This window comes from Cyprinodon tularosa, unplaced genomic scaffold (genome assembly GCF_016077235.1).
Source record: "Cyprinodon tularosa strain WSP-4 unplaced genomic scaffold, ASM1607723v1 ctg261, whole genome shotgun sequence".
Taxonomy (NCBI): domain Eukaryota; kingdom Metazoa; phylum Chordata; class Actinopteri; order Cyprinodontiformes; family Cyprinodontidae; genus Cyprinodon; species Cyprinodon tularosa.
The window spans coordinates 642,452-662,200 of NW_024038965.1; the positions used below are offsets into that span (position 1 = coordinate 642,452).

At 35.7% G+C, this 19,749-nt stretch overlaps 1 protein-coding gene across 16 annotated transcripts in view; it reads right to left on the bottom strand.

Moving 5' to 3' along the window:
- The window catches only part of LOC119785995 (band 4.1-like protein 1), a 136,613-nt gene that overhangs the window by 67,447 nt on the left and 49,417 nt on the right, over nucleotides 1–19,749 (bottom strand). For 15 of the 16 annotated variants that reach the window (XR_005281118.1, XR_005281121.1, XR_005281123.1 and 12 more), the window contains exon 2: nucleotides 4,550–4,686. Coding sequence is in view for 8 of the 16 variants with exons in the window: in XM_038289031.1 (XP_038144959.1) it covers nucleotides 4,550–4,588 (39 nt within the window). In the remaining 8 variants the exon portion in view is untranslated. Of the gene's footprint in view, nucleotides 1–4,549; nucleotides 4,687–13,940; nucleotides 14,089–19,749 lie in introns of those variants that run through there. The other variant, XR_005281119.1, reaches the window with a different exon arrangement.

Genomic DNA, 19,749 nt, shown 5'->3' on the forward strand with positions numbered 1-19,749 from the left:
AACTATGACACTATTGAGCTGGAGGTAACTATGATGTTATATAATAACATTATTAATGATAATAGTATTTAAAATGCACCTCATATAACAGCATCTTGTATATAAGTGTTACAAAACAACAGAAAAATACTTTAAAAAGATGAAAATAATTAGATATTGATTAACCAGGATAAAACCTGAAAAACTTAACTGAAAGACAGTCATCTAAGAAGCATCAACTAAGCTCTAAACAGCTGTTGCAGGGGTGAAGATCTCCTTCAAAGTTGAGGTTCTTGACCTGAAAAGAGGGGATTGCCCTCTTAAGGTCAGAGGAGGGTTCGTGCCTCAAGTGATGGAGTTCAAGTATCTTTAAGTTCCAGTAACAAGGTAAGGAAGATGTTGCTGTTGCTGGGTGGCTGGGCTCTCCCTTAGAGGTAGGTTGAGGAGCTCAGCCATCCAGGAGGAGATTGGAGTGGAGTAGCTTCTCCTCCACATGGAGACGATTTAGCACGTTGGCTCGGACTGTTTCCAGACACGTCTCACCTGGAGGAGGCCCAGGGAATAGCCCAGGACTGGAGGGACTATATCTCTCTGTAGGCCCTGAAACTGCTTGTGCTGTTGCCTTTCTTCGCCACATTTAGCAGAAGGCCAACTTCAATTACCTCTGCCAATTTTCCTGTATTATACAGAAGCTCTCCATAAGTGCATCCAGACATAATTGTATTTTGTGATAAAGTGACGGAGGGCTGGAAACATAATCCTGTAGCTCCAACATGGCATTGTTGGAAAGATTATATGTCTTTACTATCTTAATAAAAGACAGCCAAAATAGATGAGAGGCCATGGCAAAACCTGGAACAAGTCTACCTAGGGTCGTTTTAAATATTTACAGATACTGAAAGACTGCTTCTGAGAGTGCTTCACAATTATGTTAAACTTGTGTACATCAGAAAATAATAGAGGATCAAGGCTATTTGAATGCTGGCCCTCTTTTTAAAGGGCATTAAGGAGAAATGTAATTGGTAACTGTGACAAAGTGGGTGAGAACACCATTTGTCTCAGTTTATACATTTATTTTGTTTGCTTGATTTAACCATCTCTTTATTCTGTAGTTTGCATTCATTTACTATCCCGGGTTTGTTTATGTTTGCATTTTTACAGATAATTTAGTAAACATCTTGGTTTAAATCAGGTGATAACTTTTCAAGGTTTTGTTTGATTATGTAACTTTAGTTTTATTTTGGTGAACTTACCTTACCTGTCTTTCAGGAGGAAGTGTGACCTCACTTCCTGCAATTAAAGACTCCTGTGTAGAGCTGTGGTCACAGGAAGATACCAGAGGAAGAGGGGGGGATGAAAATCCTTTTACATTTTGTTAACTATTTAAAATCCTTGCCAATGTTACATTTAGATGTAAATATTTGTATGGTGTTTATTCAGTACATTTTGCTTAAAATTATAGTATGTAACAACAGCTAGGTAGAGAGTAAATGGAGCAGCCATATTTGTTAATGGAAGAGTCCATTGGAGGCCATTTTGTGTTTCAGACCAAACAGGTATAAAACAGAGCTGTTTGAGGTTCAGAAGAGGGAGGAACCAGGTCAGTGTAGCTGGGTGCACTTGACATTATTTATGGTTGATTTAAGTTCAGTTAATGTTCTGTTGAGCCATGTTAAACCTCTGAGTTATTTTTTTTGGAAATTTCTTTTGTAAATACTTTTTTTTGCACCCTTGTTTTGCAATGTAAATAAACCACCTGCTACATTGGACATCTGCCTACTGCCTTCTTCAGCCACTTGGCCAGGCTATCTCACAGTAACAAAACATATTAAGTCAAATACCTTTACATACATTACCTCCCCCAGCAGTACATGTCCATAGAGGGTTTATGTCAACAAACTGCAGGATTTTACTATGTAAACGTAATTTACAGCACTACATTACAATATTTGTGTTATACTTATTTGTTGCTCAAACAATGTTCAGATATGCAAAAAAATAACAGTAACTTCAATAGTAACGCACACAAAAACTGTGTTGCTTTTATCACTGCATATTTTTGGTCATTGAAAGTTGCATGACTGCTACTTGATCTACATTGAATATTTTGATTAAACTATTAAATGTTTTTCGAGTATACATAATGAAGGGCTTAAAAGACCTAGTTCTGTATTACACTCCACAATGTTGCATTTTATTTATAGCACCTAAATTTCTTCTTTATTTAATCGCTTTTAAAATCAGCTGATTTTGCTAGCCGATTTGATATAAAACACAAGCTAACACCATTATCTTGTGTAGAAGTATATGCACCCTTGTTAGCACAAAATTAATGAAATGGTTATATAAAAAATGTTTTATTGATCTTATTTATTGCAGCTGCTCACAAAATGGTAACATTAGGATTTTATTTTAAAGAAAATTTAATTATTATTGCTAATTTCCACGTGGGGGGGGCACCAAGTTTTTACTCATGGCCTCCTAATGGCTATCATTGCCAGTCACAGGCATTTTTGCAGCATCGGGTTCTCCTTAGATGAGCTAATTATAGCTTGCAGAGTTTGACCTTAGTTTTCCTGCATAGTGGATGTTTGCTCTGCTATTATCATTCAACTCTGCTCCATCTTGTTTAAGACACTTAAAGAGCCAGGAAAAGATCACAGCAATGATCATTTATTTCCTCTGCTGTTTCTCACTCCTCCGAAGTTCCCTCTGATTGATGTAATGATGGACACTACACGTCTTACTTCAGGTACAGGGTTTTTATGATAGCTCAAACTGTTACTCTGAAAAAAATTAATAAATAAACAAACATTACAAAGTGCAAAACATATATATTTTTTTGCCTTTTTCTTTTTCACAATGGCACTGCAAAGAACATGAGTGCAAATGCACCGATAGGCCTGCCTTTCAACTTAAACCATCAGCATGAATAAGTAGCCATTTGCTCACTTAAAGGTAAATTGGTCAACATGCATTTTAAAAGCCTGCTTTGAGCCAAAAATAAAACTCTATATAAATGAGCAGTGGGTTTGCCACCTAAGAGTATACTAAGAAAACAGACTGTTTAAATACTCTAAACCTAAACCTTAACAAAAAAAAATCACTTTTTTTTTTCAGAATTTGCCTTTTGAAGTATTTTCTCAGGTTTGCTCTGCTAACCTGTTCTTCCATTTCTTATTGCACGTCATATACATTGACACACAGACAGAATATTCTCTCTTGCCTGCCTCTCCAGCCTCTCTGTCATGCCTGTTCTTACCACAACTCCAAACCACAATTTTTTGTGTAATTTTGCACCTGACTTTAAAGGGTATATAGCATAAAAGTCTTGATCTATATAATATGTACAGTAGATGAAGGAACTGCTTCCGTTGTTATCAGATTAGATAAATAATAATGTCATTGGTAGGTAAATATATCTGGTTATCTGAATATCTTGTGCAAGTTAACAAAAGTACATGGTTAGTAGATCAGCTTTGTGCTCTATGATGTTTGTAGTGTTTCATACCACTGATCTTTATTTATTCACTGGATTGCTGATAGCCGAAGAAAAAAAAAAAAAAAAAAAAAAACTACGAAGATGCACCATAAAAATGCCTGTGTGTGTAGCATTTGGCTACAAAAACAAGCAGTTTGCCAGCTGTGGGAAGACGTTTCACAGGTCATTTCACAGCCAGTACCAACAGAGCAACAGGTAATTTCACAGTCAGTAGGTTTACTAACCAAGAAAATCCATATATACGCCGATGTATATCATAGTCAAGTATGTAGCGTAACATTAGTCTGGCCTTCTTGGACTGATTCGAAGATATTGACTGAGTTAGCCATCGACATTGTGTCTAACGTTAGAAAAAAGAAAGTAGAGTAAATAGAAAGTAATTCACAGTGAAATGTAAATGTAGTAATTCTTTATTAAGTGAATGTCGCTGTTGTTTTTGTAGTGTTTGTTGTATTTCTCATTTGAAAAACTCATTTGCTAAAACATATTCTATGTTATATTCATGGGAAAAAAAGCAACTCAAACATTTTTAAAGGCTAATGCAAGGACACAGCATAAAAGTAGATGGCCTCATGCATGCAGAATTTGCAAATAGGAAAATTCTACAGCATTAACAGACATATAATTTTGGCACATCTGTATTATTATGCTCCATTAACACATTAATTTTGCTGTGATGGATTTTTATCATATGTTATATTACATGATTTATAGACTTCGCTGACTTCATAATGACTATGCAATGTGATGTGCCTATTTTGTTTTATCAATAGTTACTGTAATCTACCTGTGCTATTAAATAGCAAGTGTGTGTCCAAGTGATGAATTTATCTTTATTTTAGTCTCCCGGAAAATGGGAGAACGTCATTGTTGTTTGATGCTGTTCCACACATATTGTTTACATTGCAACCGGTCTAACTAGGGAGTACCAATATGGCAGCAGGTGGCTTCAACCAACCCTGTACTACCAACAGGCTATCAGCAATCCTGTGAATACATTAAGATCAGTGTTTTATACACACAAAGTCCTCTTAGTTACATTGAAAGTTATGATATTGCCTCACTGACCTGCTTAGCCATCTTGTTGTCAGAGGAGGATTCCTGCATGTCGGCTGCTGCCCCCTGCTTTCAGGGAGGCCCGTCAGGTTGCTACCTTCTCCTTCAACTTAAGGTCCACCTCAGTTGCTTAGTGAAGTAACACCAACCTGGGAAAAGGTAAAAATACAGCAAACATAAGCTTTAATATATTTTATATCAATGAAAATATTTTAACAAAACTTGTCATTTAAAAAAAACTGCACTTTATGCAAAAATAAATAAATATATTTTGACAAATAATGGTGAAGTTGAGTCTTGTCTGTGCTGTGTGTGCGTTGTCTGATATTGTTGGTTGGATGCATTTCTGAAACCTAATTATCAACAGAATTTACAGGATTTCTCTTTGCTTATAGCCTCATCAAATATCATGGCTTGTTGCTTCTACCAAGCTTTTGTGAGGGTACCGAACACTCAAAGCACCAGAGCCACATTTACCATATTACACTCATACGCATATCATTGTCTTGCCTGGTAGCACACTGACTACTTTTTTTTTTCAATGAGTCACAGTTACCAGACAGTAGGAAGGTCCACATGCAACATTACGATAGTCAAACTTTTTTTCTCTTTGATCTAAAGCTGCCATATTCATTTAGTTTCTTTATTATAATTTTATCTCTGTGCTCTACTTTAGAGATGTTGATAAACTTTCCATTAAACCTTTCCAATTAAAGTCCAATTCAGCTGTTAGCTATAGAGTTAGAACATATTCTAATCGACATAAAAAGTACCAATCACACATTTAATCTTTTTAACTAAAACTGACCTAGATTAGGGTGTTGCCCTTTGAAAGTGAATATTTGAGTACTCTTGATAAACCAAACAACTTTCACAGAAATAAATGGAACATTCCTCCCATAACAGGATTACAGTTATGTTCTGATTCTTAGTACATTATATAAGTCATTCATAAATACTAAACCACAAATTAAAAGTATGTGTATTGTTATCATGATAAAAAGTCTCTGGAACTTGGATATTATATACCAGAGTTAAGACATTAACGTACACTTTTACCTTTCTCCAATATTACAAGATAAAAACCACATTGTACTAGAATCCAGCCAAGACACGGCCAGATATATAGCACTGAGCGAGTTCTTTAATTTTACCATGAACCATCTGTGTTTTCTGGCTAAGTCAATGTTCCTGAAAATCAGCAGGTGCCTCCCTTCAGTTCCATTACATAGCTGGGAGAGGAGTTAAACTACAAGAGCACTGAGAGGAGAGAGAAGCCAGTTTTGTCAGTTTGAAGAGGTGTGTATTCTAGGCATGTCAAAACAAAGACACACTCAGAAAGATCCTTGAGAAGAGCGGGCAACAATGAAATCTTTAGAGTCTACAGTCTGAAGCTTTCCATTTAAATCATTTAATCAAATAAAAACCATGGTTATTTAATTCTGTGTGTGCACTTAAAACACTGGTGTTAAAAGAGCTTGCGAGATTGGTAAGGATTTGCAGGGACCATTGTTCCAGAAGACCTACATATCTATCTTTGCCCTAATGCTAAACAATGATTTTGGATCAATCAGGGAATATAAAGTATAGAATTCTGTTGCCCACAACAAAACGCAACATCCATGCAACAAAGATTCACAGTTTATTAGGCAGAGAAGGCTAATGGGAAATACGGAAACTACAGATATAAAGCTGGTGCTGAAGAGATATTTGAACCAAAAAAGAAATAACAGCCAATTTGGTTGACTTAAATGGTTTACACAACCCTTAGGCTGTAATCTGGCATTATATTTATTAAAAACATAGTACTACACTTCAACTAGAAAAAAAAAAATAGATGAAACCTAGGGCAAAGAAGTTGTGGATTTGTAGGTATAACAGAGGTAGAGGAGGTGCTGTAAGGCAAGTAATGCTTTGAAGCTGTGGAGGTTTCACATCTGGTTTAATACATTATTCCCTTTACTCTTCTTTTTCATTCACTCTGGCAAACATCAAAAATACCAAACAGATTTTTTTCTTAGACTTAAAGTTGCAGCTGTTTATTCAGTTTTATCGTACTGGAAAGGGGCTTAGATCAACATTGTTTATTAGATTGATAGCTTAACATTGGTAGATTCCATTGACAAGACAACAGATGCACTGAAGATTCTCTGACAAAAATGACTGAAAAGCGCAAGTTATGGCCGATAGACATTTAACACAGAAACAACACTGACAAAACCTGTGATTACATGACAAACAGCACATCCAGCTCTAAGAAACGTTGAACAAGCAAAGAAAAGATCCAAGAGAGCACAGGGAGAGTGGAGTTTATCAGAGTTGGGCGCACAGCAGACAGTTTTTGAGTCAGGAGGTGTGAGTTTAAACACTGTGTTCCAAAAGATTATAAAATTTCGCAGTAAAAGGGCATAACAAAAAGAAATCAGTGGTAAATAAATATTTTGATAATGGTTGTAATATTTGACCCAATAATGTGTTTCAGGTGTTTCAGTTTTTGGTTTAGGACCTTGGTTTTCATATTTTGTGTTTCTGTCCATCCCTAATATTTATCCCTAAAGAGAAAGCAATGGACAGAGTTGTGGATTCTATTAAATACCATCCTTTTTTTCCCCGTCAAGCTTTATACCAGCTGGAATCATGAGCGGTTCTGGTATCTCCAGCTGTCAATGAGAGGAGGGATTCTCACTGGACAGGTCGCCAGAGACAAACAACTGTTCACACATACACTCACAACTAAGGAGAATTTAGAGTAGCCAGTTAACCTAACAGTCATGTTTTTGACTGTGGGAGGAAGTCAGAGTACCCGGAGAGAACCCATGGATGTACAGAGAGAACATGCAAATTCCATGCAGAAAGACCCCGGACCGGAATGGAACTCAGAACCTTCTTGCTACAAGACAGTAGTGGTACCCACTGCATCCCTGAGCAGCCCTTATTTTCACTTAATTTGAACTTCCATTATCTTATGTTAACATAATGGACATATCTCCATGTTAACAATATAATTTATGTAAGATGCCAGATAAATCCAATCAACCAATATGATTGGAAGCATTAACTATTAATATAACAGCATAGATTAGTAATTTAAAACTTTTACAACAAAACATGTAAAAATTATGCAGATTTTAGATTTATACCAAAATATGTTCATAACAATTGGTTCATTCCTACAGGGAATCTTTCTCATGCATAAAATCTAGTTAGTGCATGAAAATATTTTTAACTAAATTATCCTCTATAAATGTTTACTTTCAATGACTTTTTTCAGTTTAGTGCTATTTGAATTACTAGTGTGAATTTATAATTTCCCTTAATGGGAGGGTATGTACATTTTTAAGCACAACTGTAGAGTGTAGTATGATGAGTTGTAGATCGTTACATAAAATTTTAATACATAATTTAAATCAGTAGATTTGGATTCTTATAACAGCCAGTGTTATAACAAGGGTTTTATATGTAGACTTCAGTGTGACATAAGTTTGCATTGTTATGAAGCACATTTTATGTATCTGTGGCTATAAGCTGCATTAGGTTGAAGATATTGAATTAAAATAAAAATAAACTTCACAGTCGATTTGAAAGACTGCCTGGCCAAACTTGTAAACAGAATGATTGACATTGGCAGAAAGACAAAAGGAAAAGGGTAGTATCTGATAATACAAAAATGCTACATATCCAGTGGATAATGCAATTACATACAATGCTACTCCTCTATGATAGGAATGCATTTCTTTATTAATTATACAGCTAACCGGCTGCCTTTAATGAGTCAAACAACAAATCTACCTATTTTTCATGCTGTGTAAAATTATTTTATAAAGACTAGGTACATTTCTTATCAAAGGAAAAGAATGCTTGTGACCTTGACATGTTCTTTGGCAGCAAAATACCAGGACACTTAATAACACAAAACATTTAAAGAGACTGCTTGTGGTTAAAACTCTGTTAGCTATAGGCTGTAAATAAGAGATATTTGGGAAAAACATTTTAAGACACTTTAAGGGCAAAAAAAATAGGATTTTTAAATCTAAGACTTTTCTTAAATCATGCAAAATCTTGGTGTACAAAATAAACACAGGTTAATGTTTTAAATATAACATTGTTTTGAAAGCCAAGTTATGGTATGAACACAAAGTGCATCTAATAACAAAACTAAAATAGCTCATTATACTCTCAGTGTTACTATGTAAACAGTGAAATAAAAGAGAAGATCTAACATCCTGCATATAAAGCATGTTCCAGTTGAAAATATTAAATAGGTTTGTGGGACCTTATACTAGAATTTGATCTATGAAAATTGAATGCAGTGGGATTTATTGTTGTTTTTAAATTTTTTCATGAAATCAATTCATTTATGTTCTACATTACATAACAATTTACTTAACAGTAAATTACCATTTGAAATGGTGTTATTGACATCATGCTGTGATTTAGGGTAACCTTACTTGAAACTATAATAGTTATCCTTTGTCCATGGTGGTGTCTCAGCTCTACAAGCAGTAAATCACATCATTTTAATCCACCTGGGAAATGCAGGTGATGACCAAGGCATTAGCAAAACCATTTCACACCGGTTGTGGGAACAGACAGCTAATGCCTGGACTCAAAGCCATGGAAGGTCTTGACATATTATACATGGTTAGAGGAGTGTGAACTCATCTTACTCTGTCTTCTTCAGCTCCCCAACCGTGCAAATTGTCCCATTACACTAAATCACGGTGATTCGACAAAAATGAATTCCTATCCTTTGGGATAAAAGTGAAGCACAGAAACTGGTTTCTCACTTGCTGTGGATATGAATCCAACCTAAAGTCTTTGATTGATGAGAAGAGGCTCTGAAGAATAATGCCTTCTCAAAAAAGAATAAAGCTAACAATCAGCATCACTGCATTTTTCTCTGAATGCATTTGCTTCACTGTTTGGATAAATGAGGTCGAAGTGACTGTGTGTTTGATTTTTTTTTTCTTGAAAAATATTTAATATATGCATCATAAAAACTCAGAATATTGTTTTAGTGAAAGTTGTGTTACTAGAAGTTGTCTTACCTACTTATTTAGCTTAAGCTAATAGATCAAACTGATTGGAAGATAGGAAACCAAACTTTTTTCATCATAAAATCCCAACTTGAAAAATATATAATTTTGTGTATGTCAATGCTAATTTATAAACCTTTGAACCAATGTCACCAGGTATAGGCCAGTTTTGTCAGTCACATGTAAAAAGCTAACAAAGTTTCAGCTATTATTCTTATTTTAAAGTTCTTTTAGCTTGCAACAGTAACCATGTCTGTTAGACAGTAGGGTTAAATGTTAAATACTAATTCCATAAGCTGATGCCTGACTAATTAACCAGCTCATATCAGTTACAGTGCTTGGGTCACTCATCAAAGATCAGTACAGCACATTATCCTGAGACATGCAAACATTATTTTAATGTCTGAATTTTCACCGAAGATTATCATGTTGTGGGAGTTCAATAGTGACCTGGCTTTTCATCATCTTCAAATGAAACGGTCAGTGAAAGTGCATTCACAGTTAATTTACATTAAATATATAGGCTGGGGGCAATGCTTTACTAATTACTTCCTGTATGGAACAAATACCAAAATAAGAACATTTAAAGTAATTTGGTTAGTTACTGTCTGAAAATAAATGCAAGGTAGTATAAAGAGCTGAAATACTCCCTCACACAGGGAATGCTTTTTAGGCAACATTTTCAGGACATGTTTGGTACAGAAAGATCACTGGATGCAAATCGCCTCTTAGCTTATTTACTGTTGTCTTTGCTGTCAATGATCACTGAATGCAAACCTGATAATGGTTTGAAGGATAAAAAAATTACCGTTCATACTTTTAAGGATGGGGATGTTTAAAAAGACACCAAGTCTATTTTGATCTCCTCAGAATAACACTGTGCTATACTGTAGTCTGGACTTCTTTTACACTAAATCAAGTCTGTTAACTCTAAAACATTTGAAACTATTCCTCTAACTTCCACCTGGACTACAGAACAGAACATTTTCATCTGCAAATGCGTATGTAAACATCCGCGTTTCAGTTCTGCTCCCAGCAACCCATTATTCCACAGCAGCTACAGGTAAACCATACCTGATCCCCACTGTGGACCTATTAATGAGTACAAACAACTGAGACACATTACAGGAAGACACCTGAGTCAATAGGTGCTTTTAAGCAGCCATGTCCGGTGGTGGTGGAAAAAAGCCTTTACCCTGCAAGTTCAGACTCAAGGAAAGAGCCTGTAATAAAAAACACAAATCACACAATGTAAAGTTAGTTGGAGGTAAATTTGTGTCCCTTATAGAGTCATCGTCTCATCGAATCAGATTAATTGGCAAATTAGCACAGATTGATGTCATAGAGTGAGGCAGCGAAGCCAGGCGAATGCATTAATTTCCTGTAACAGACCATTACCCACAATTGCCACTATCAGCCAACTGACAAAGACCTCTGCAGAGGCGAGGAGGGAATCTCAAAGCAGAGTATGGCCTGCTATTTCCTTTGTTGCAGACCTCGTGTAGATCTCTGACAAGCTCTGCGTTTGATATGTGGCTTCACTTATAGTAATTCATCACAGAAGAAAAGCATAATGTCTCTCCTAACAAGCCCGGCCAGCTCCCTTGTTTCTTCAGCCGCTTTCTGCCGTTGTTTCAGCCTCATCAGAGGAATGCTTTAATCTAAGCCTGGCAGGATGACGGGGAAAAAAAAACTGTGTTTGAGAGAGAGAACCGTGTGTGTATTTGGAAGAGAACAGGCTAAGCTTCGAGATGCAGTTGCCAAGGTAACGGCATACAGTACTCTTTCTTTTAGACCTGCTCAGCTTCCCCACTCTCTCCCTCTGACGATAGGTAGGGTAACATAAATACCAACCTTGTAAAGATGGGAGATGAGAAGGAAAATGATGAGATAACTACGAAGAAACAGATCAGGTACAAAACAAAAAAAGATGAGGAATGACAAGAGCGGGAAAGGATGATGATGCTGCATATCAAGTCACGGCAAATGTCACACAGCCTCCACTGTGGCTCGAGGTAGCAGAAGTTAACAATTTTAGCTAAAGAATGAGACATACACCGGTTTAATTAGGTTCATGCATCATGATGCTTTGCTGATGTCATGAAGTCAAGTACTGCTTGGGAAAATATACTGTAGTTCTCCACAACTGGATACACAAGGCTGGGTAGAAAGTGCTAAATGTGGACACAATCAGAGCACTATATCACTACTCTAAATCAGAACTATGCCTGTAAAGATAGCATAGGTAGGAGCTAACATCATAACGTATAAGATAAAAATAAACAAAAATTCTATCTGACTGCTTGATTTTTTGTTTGTTTTTTGTGATTTTTTTGTGTTTATTTGAAGAGCAAATTTGAAATTCCTTATTCTGCATCAGTGAATGCTTCAATTAAAACATTTGTATTAAAGTAAATAATGTTTGGGTTATATATAAACAGGATTCTTTGACAGAAAAAGTAAAGAAAACTAATTTAATGTAAATAAACATTTCATAAAAAATTTTTAAATGTTAAACTGATCTGAAAAGTATTTAATTTTATTGCATATTATTACAGTAACCTGAAGAAAAAAAGATTTGTGTATTTATCGTTATTTTGGGGCATTACAAGCCCATCTGCTCTTTTTTGTTCTGATGATATTTTGATTTGAATTCAATAGTGATGGTCATTAAGGAGAATGTGAATCCTCAGTCCTCTCAAGACGGCTATTAAAGGTTTGATAAATTAAGAAATGTTCTGTCAGTTACTGAGTGACAAGTCCCAACCTTTAAGCATATAAAATATGTTGACAAAAATATAAAATTAATTGAAGTTTTCATATGTCATTTAATAGCCATTGTATTCCTGTTAGTCAATCAATCTATTCCAGTCTAAACGGAAATTTATAATTTGACCACATATTTTGAACAGGGCTACAGATTAGAACTCAAGCATCATTTGAAATCATACCTTGATGTCAGTTGTTTAGAAAGCTATGTTTATAAAGCTGATATATTGAATTGTTATCTAGAATACTTTATTAAACTATGTTTGGAGGTTGAAACATCCTGCTGTTTTAGTTTTTCTAGTGCCCACACCATTTAACCACTGTAAAACGTAGTAACAGGTAAGTTGGCATCTGGTATCTGGAATACGTAAGCTCTGTTATAAATTTGCTTCCCTTTATCCAAAAGATAGATACTAAGACATTTTTATATACCACAGCAGTTAAGGATGAAATAAAATTTAACGCAGTAATTCAGTATCTAATGTATTTTATTTGCTGGAACTACGCTGTTGCACTGTCCAGCAGTTCATCACGGTATAGTAACTCTGGCACTTCTGTCTGGAAGGCAGCAGATTCTCAGTCTGGCATGTCGACCCAAGTGGTCCGAGGTACATTGCTCCCTGTCAGTGAGAGTTAAAGTTGCCCAGAGAGAAAGACACGAGACTCAAGGACACCAACCTTACTCAGCCAATACTGATCCAAACACACATCCTGCCACCGACACTCTGACAACTTGAGTTAACACTGATGAGATCCACTCGGGCACCACTCAGAGCATTTTTTATTTACCAACTACTCCCTGTAAAAAAATGAAATCCCTTTCTTGATACTATAATAGATTTCTTCTAAAACAATAACACTACAGCTTCAGGAACAGGAATCCCCTGCTATAACATTTAAGGTTTTTTTTCCAAATTCCTGCTTTACTTATAAGTCTGAATCTCGTTTACATAAGAGTTGACAAATTACTTATTTGAAAAACAGCACACTACATATTGTAGTTTTACTTCTGAGCTTATGGATCTTACAAATACACCAGATATATAGTATATATCAAGACCTTTTTGTTTATCTGATGTGTCATCGATGTTACAACATACAATAAGAAAGAAGCACTTTGTGATCCATGCATAATATCATAGTGAAAGAGTAATATAGTTTATCGTTTCCATGACAACCTCAGATGAGGCGTCTTATTCGTTATCAAAAAGTGCCTCAGGGTCAAAGAGCTCAGCTTGCTAGCAAGCTTAAAATTGGATTTCTATTTACATTATCACCCCGAAAGATATATTTTCAGACACGTCTTCACAGATTTGGAATATTACAAAAACAATGCATTCAGTCATTTACAATCGTTTTTAGTTTATATAATAAGTCCTGTCATCATAATGATCAGCTAATAATGTATCTAGTGTTAGAATTTAGGCAGTATTGAGAAGTACCTGGACAAACTAAAATGCTTGCTTAATAATGAATATCTAATAGCTGAAAAATGTAGTTTTATAGAAGTGTGTGAATGTGTTTCTCTGTTCTCTTGCAAAATCTACACAAAGAAAACATTATCATTCTACAATTGAGCGCAAAGGCAGTTGTCTTACCTCTCTTATCTGCCTCTGTAAATGCCGTACACTGCCATACACATACAGTATGTCTTTTTCCTTCTCCTCTTATGCTTCTTCTTTGGTTCCCAACTCACACAGTTGATGCTGTGATGAATGACTAAAGGCAGCATTGCTGTGCTGATGCAGCTCAGCTGTATACAAACAAGAGATTGGAGCGGTAAAACAAGAACATGGGCGTGGAAGGGGCTGAAAAGGCATCATCAGGAATCTCCGGGGTAGGAAGACACATGATGGCAAGACAAAGCTTGTTGGCTTGTAATTGCTCTGACAAAGCAGTGCTTAACTCTTTACAACCACAAAAATGACACACAGCGAGCCTTGCCCTACAAGTGCTTGTTGTTAAGCCTTCCCTTATTATCCATAATTGTCAGAATGTCATCCAAAACAAGCCTTTAAATCATTTATGTTATGTCACAACAGCAGATTTTTTTCCACAGTTTAAAAATAATTTATTTGGGTCGACTTATTTTATACATTGAACCAACAAACTTTTCTGGATGTTTTAGTTTTATTGAAGGATGAAAATATGTTGCTCCAGCTTTGATCCATTCCTGCAAGAAAGTTCTGTAAGACTCCCTGAGGCTAGCATGTATTTGTCTCAACAAGAAGCCTCAAACTGTATTTCAGGTAATGAGAGACTGTCGCAACAGTCCCGCTTTTCAAACCAGAATCTCCAGCATGGTAATTTCTGTGGTAAATTTGTTCCCTGTTGCTTAGACTCCAGTCTCCGCTGTTTATGGCTGTTGATGACATAATGATGGAAATATAACCACAAAAAAAAAAAAACAGGTTGGAGCAGTTTCTGTAATGCTGTCCTAGGCTGTTCTTAAATTGTCTTTGCTGTATAGCCATAGACTGGGGTGACCAGATCTTAAAAAAAACAAAAATGTGGGACAACTAGCATGCTTATGAAGGACAATGCAGGAAAAATGCAGGTTTTTCAGCTGTGCATCTTCTTGTGACTCACTTTTACAGTGTTGCTTAGAGTCGTTTTCCCCTAATATCAAATTTAAAAAATACTTTGCCAACTTCACCAAACACTCTTAGAATCATCTGTCACTGGCCTCAGCTATTAAGCACTCTGCAGTCTTTGTTGTGGCTGTTCTTTTACTTTAAATGAAGTTACCATCATATTTTGGTATTAAAATCCTTTACCTGTTCAGTTTTCAAGAGTATTAGGAGCAGCTTGGCTTGACTAGGGTTGTTATGAACATTTTGGTATCAATATTAGTACCATTAAGTATTACAATACTTTTTGGTACTTTGTAACAGAAATAAATATAATTACTGACAAAAATAATAAAAAAAAGAAAAAATAAGCTTTTTCGATGCACACATTTTAAAAATTAAGAAAATATAAAACAATTCAAAAATCAATATTTTAGAAGAGTGAGGGAAGGGGATGGCGCTTATTGTGCTCTTACGTGACATGATCAGCTGCAGACACAGGAGACCAATATAACGCAGAGAAAGACTGCTCTCTCTCTTCAAGCAGAGATTTTTTTTTTAGTGTAACAATGGTTGAAACATATATATCAACAACAAGAAGCCTCATGCTGTATTCCAGGTAATGAGAGACAGTAACATGTTTATATATATATATATATATTTACATCCTCCCCATCTACCCAACTTTCTCCTTGTCCTCTCAGCGCCGTTGCTACGCTGTGGCGGCCGCTGTCCGCATTGCTGTAAATACTAGTCCCAGCCAAATGGAGTATTAGTTTTAAGTCAAATCTAGGGACCAAATTAGAAATCGATCAAAACTAGTCAAGACACGGTGCAATGATCGGTAAATTATTATTTTTTTTACTTTTTTTCTAATTTGATCCAGTCAAATGTGGGTTGGCAGAACAGAAGTGAAAAATGAGGGACTGTCAAACACAAATTAGGACATAAGGTCAGCCAACTACTGCTAGATTATCTCAGGAAGCGGTGTGCCAACTAGAAACAGTCAAAAATGATTAAAAAGATACCTGTTTTTGGTATGAATTTTATTTCTATGACAAATAACTGAACTCGTGTCTGAAGGAGAGTAATAAAAAACCAGCAGACCCAACAGCCATGGCAACCTGCTTCTGATTCTATGTAATTGAATCATTAATTGATAGGGGCTTGTTTAACATAGGAGCACTGTGAGTTCAGTCATTCATTCTGTTGGAAACATGATGTCAAACCAGTGGACCTTATTAAAAGATAAAGATGAAAAAAGACAGGGAATGTTGAGCATTCTGGCTGTACAGCACCCATTTCTTAACCTTGGTAGAATCATTGTTGTGTCTATGAACAATTTAGCCTCACTTGAAAATTACATGGAGAGGAAAAAAATAAAAATAAATGTAGAACAACCTGGGGAAATGAAAACCACAACAAGATAACTATAATTCTAATTGGTTAAAGAAATAATCTAATAACCTCCTCCAAGATAATGAAAGCAAGTCTTCAGTTCTGCTATCTGTGGGTACTGTAACGTTCAGAAAGCTCCTACATGAAACTAAGCTAAAGGCCCTGGCATCCTTCGTAAACTGTGCGCAAATTGTGAACCATGCAGAGACTGCACGTACGATTCAGCCTTAATTGTTGATGGTACCTCTTATGTCTAATTTCCTCATGACAAATACCTTCTTTTTCCACACTGCCATTGGAACATCATTATGAGTTTGCTTTCTGGCTTTACAAAAGAGAAAAGAAACAAAGTCTAGATGATCTGCTTCACCATTTCTTCTTCCACAGTACACCTTGTAGTGATGCAAAGAGAGTGGCTGCGATGCTGCGGGTCATCACAAATGGCTTTCCTGCTGAGCAGTGTTTTGTAAAACTGCAGAATAAATTGAAAATAATCTGCTTTAAACAAAGTCACATACATAAGTACACAAAAGTCAGCGCAACTATGTGGGAGCCTTAACAAGCCCTGGTAAAGGGAAACCTTTGAAAAAGCACCCTGTCCTAAAGAGACTAGTGGTCAAAAAATTTAATTAGATAACCTAGAAAGACCAAATGCACAGTAAACTGAAGGCAGGTGAGGAACTGTGATGAGCAGATGTTTCTTACTCTGTGGTATCAGCCCTATTTACCTATTTCACATACATGGGGATCCCAACAGTGCGAGAGGTCAGGATCCCTCTGTCCTTTGGATAATTAATAAAAATTATTAGATAATTAATTAATTAAAGAACATTTATTTATATAATATTTCAATTTTCCATTTTACAATATAAAATTTCCACCATTTTGGGGAAGTTTAGCATCTTATTCCTTAGCCACATCAACATGCATCAACTGATTCTCAGAATGGTTGGGTTCCTGCAAATAGCCTAAAATATTATTGCCTTCCATTTGGCCAAAGGACAACCAAGTCAGAGCAGTAATTATGCCAATCTATAATTTTGGATTTCAGATGAAAGACCTTTTTTGCCAGTAAGTCGCAAGTCAACCACAATGCCGGAGATCACTTTGCAAGGCAAGTTCAAAATTCATTACAAAGACATTTCTAAGTGCTTTATATGAATTAAACAGTAAAATAGATGGAAAACAACAGCAGAATAAAAGAAAGTTAATATAAAAACATGATAAATGTAGGAAGTAAAGTAAACAAAAACGTTGGACCACAAACTAAGAGAAAATCTTAACCAAACATGGATCTCAAGGGCCTTGAGTGACGTGTTGACGCGTTATATAAATAACTTCCACTGAATTAAATTCAGTATGTTCTATCCAGAACTATCCAGAACTTCTGACGTGGCATAATGTTATGGCCCCCGGTTAAAGCACCTGAAAAAATGTCTTATAAATTCCCTTACGCTTAAGGTTACAGATCAAACATTATTAATGAATCATGTTTAGGTTGCCAAAATAAGGTGAATCCTATTCAGTGATTATTGAAGTTCCAGCAACCAAAAACAAACCATATATTAAAAAAAATTGTTGTTGCCTCAGTTTGAGTCCCACAGAAACACACGTGTCTCTAGGATTTCAAAGGCAGCTTGACTGATGTCCCAAACCGCTTGAAGTTCTGCTTTAACACAGCACACACACTTTGTCTGATCCTCATTTTGCATTTCCCTTTGAAGGAAAACACATACATACCACACATGCACTCCTACACAACAATCTTTTCTTTCTACCCTTTGATTCAATTTTTGCATCAGCTCTGTTCATTTTCCTTGTTTTTTGTCTTTATGTACCAAAGTCATATAATTATAAGTACCTTTTTTTTGTCTTTAAATTCTTCTTCAACTCAGCTCTGTCTTGTTTACAGTAACCTTGTCCAACTGGCTCACAGTCAGCTGGACCACACTCACAGATTGCGCTTTATTTGAAGCACATATGTGACTCATTTGAATAAAACGGGTGAAATCTGTGATTTTAATAAAGTCAAATTAGTAGAAAGAAGCAGGATTCCAACAAATGTCAGACATTCTACTGTTGACTCATTTAGGTCTGCATCATGTCAAAAGCATATATATAAATATCAATAATAGGCAATAATCTTTTCATACAATATACCTGCAATCAAATAGTTGTTCTGAAACATAAGAAAAATTCAACACATACATTTAAAAACTATCATTAAAATAAGGAGCATAGCTGCATATTCACTGGATAATGTTGAGAATATATTCCATGATTCCTAAAAATTTGACAGGAAATTAATCTATAAAGTCATGACAAAAATGAAAGTCCCCATGATTGCTAACCCGGCCATGGCATAAACTGTGCACACAATCACTTCTTCTATAGGGTTTAGGAGGAAATATAGAAGCCAGGGTGCAGATAACAAAATCGATTTTATTAACTGATTATCATCAAATGTGACGACCTCTATGGTAGAGGGCTGATGATTTAAGCTTCTTTTATAGCCACAGAACCTCAACCAGAGAACCTTGTAGTCACTGAACTGACAATGAGCTCATCTGTATGCCAAGCATTTGTCCAATGTGACAAGCCAGTCTGACAGATGGCTTCACAAAAACAAGATCATCAACTGAACCCTGAAGAGAATGACTGAAAGAAAAAAGCAGTAAAGGTATTTCAATGGCCCAGGCAATGGTCCAAGCATGAACCTAACTTAAATCCTGTGACGCTGTGCAGGACTGCACATCTAAATGTTTATTAAAGCAATTTGGACCAAAATGTATCCAGCACAATATTAGGCACTGACTATTTTACAAAGAAAGATTCTTTTTTTGCCCAAAATAGAATACTGAAAAGTCAAGGGATAGGATTTACTCTTTCTTGTTTTATATGTTAAGTTTGTCTTTAAATAAGTTAAATAAAACAATAAGGAATGGCAAAATAACAAAACATGCAGTTAATATGGCCTATATTTAATAAAGGAATAAGAACTTTGCTTTAAATAAAAGTAGTGTATCTGGCCATGGTGTCAGATAAACCAAAACGAAAGTTGTTATATCCCAGAGTTGACGTTTAGCCATCATTCTGCAGAATGATGGTGTGCCAACTTCTATCTGGCTCTGGTATTCCCTATAAGATTTAAGCCAAAGATTTTTCCATTTGTTGGTTTTTTTTCTTTTCTTCTTAGCTCTTAAAAGCATAAAGAGGTGAAATGTTAGAGTTCTGGCATTTCAGCTGTTAGATGATATCTAATGAATGAACTTTAAAATAAATGGTTTCACTATATTTTATCATTTTTTTGGACTTCTTTCAAAGTGTCTCAATAAAAAGTCCAGTGTGATTAGGAAAGATTTGTGTTCTCACATTGGACCCCTTTGGAGCAGAGCCTTCCAGGGCTGTCATACAGAAGCTGAAAGCCTCTTTCCTTGAC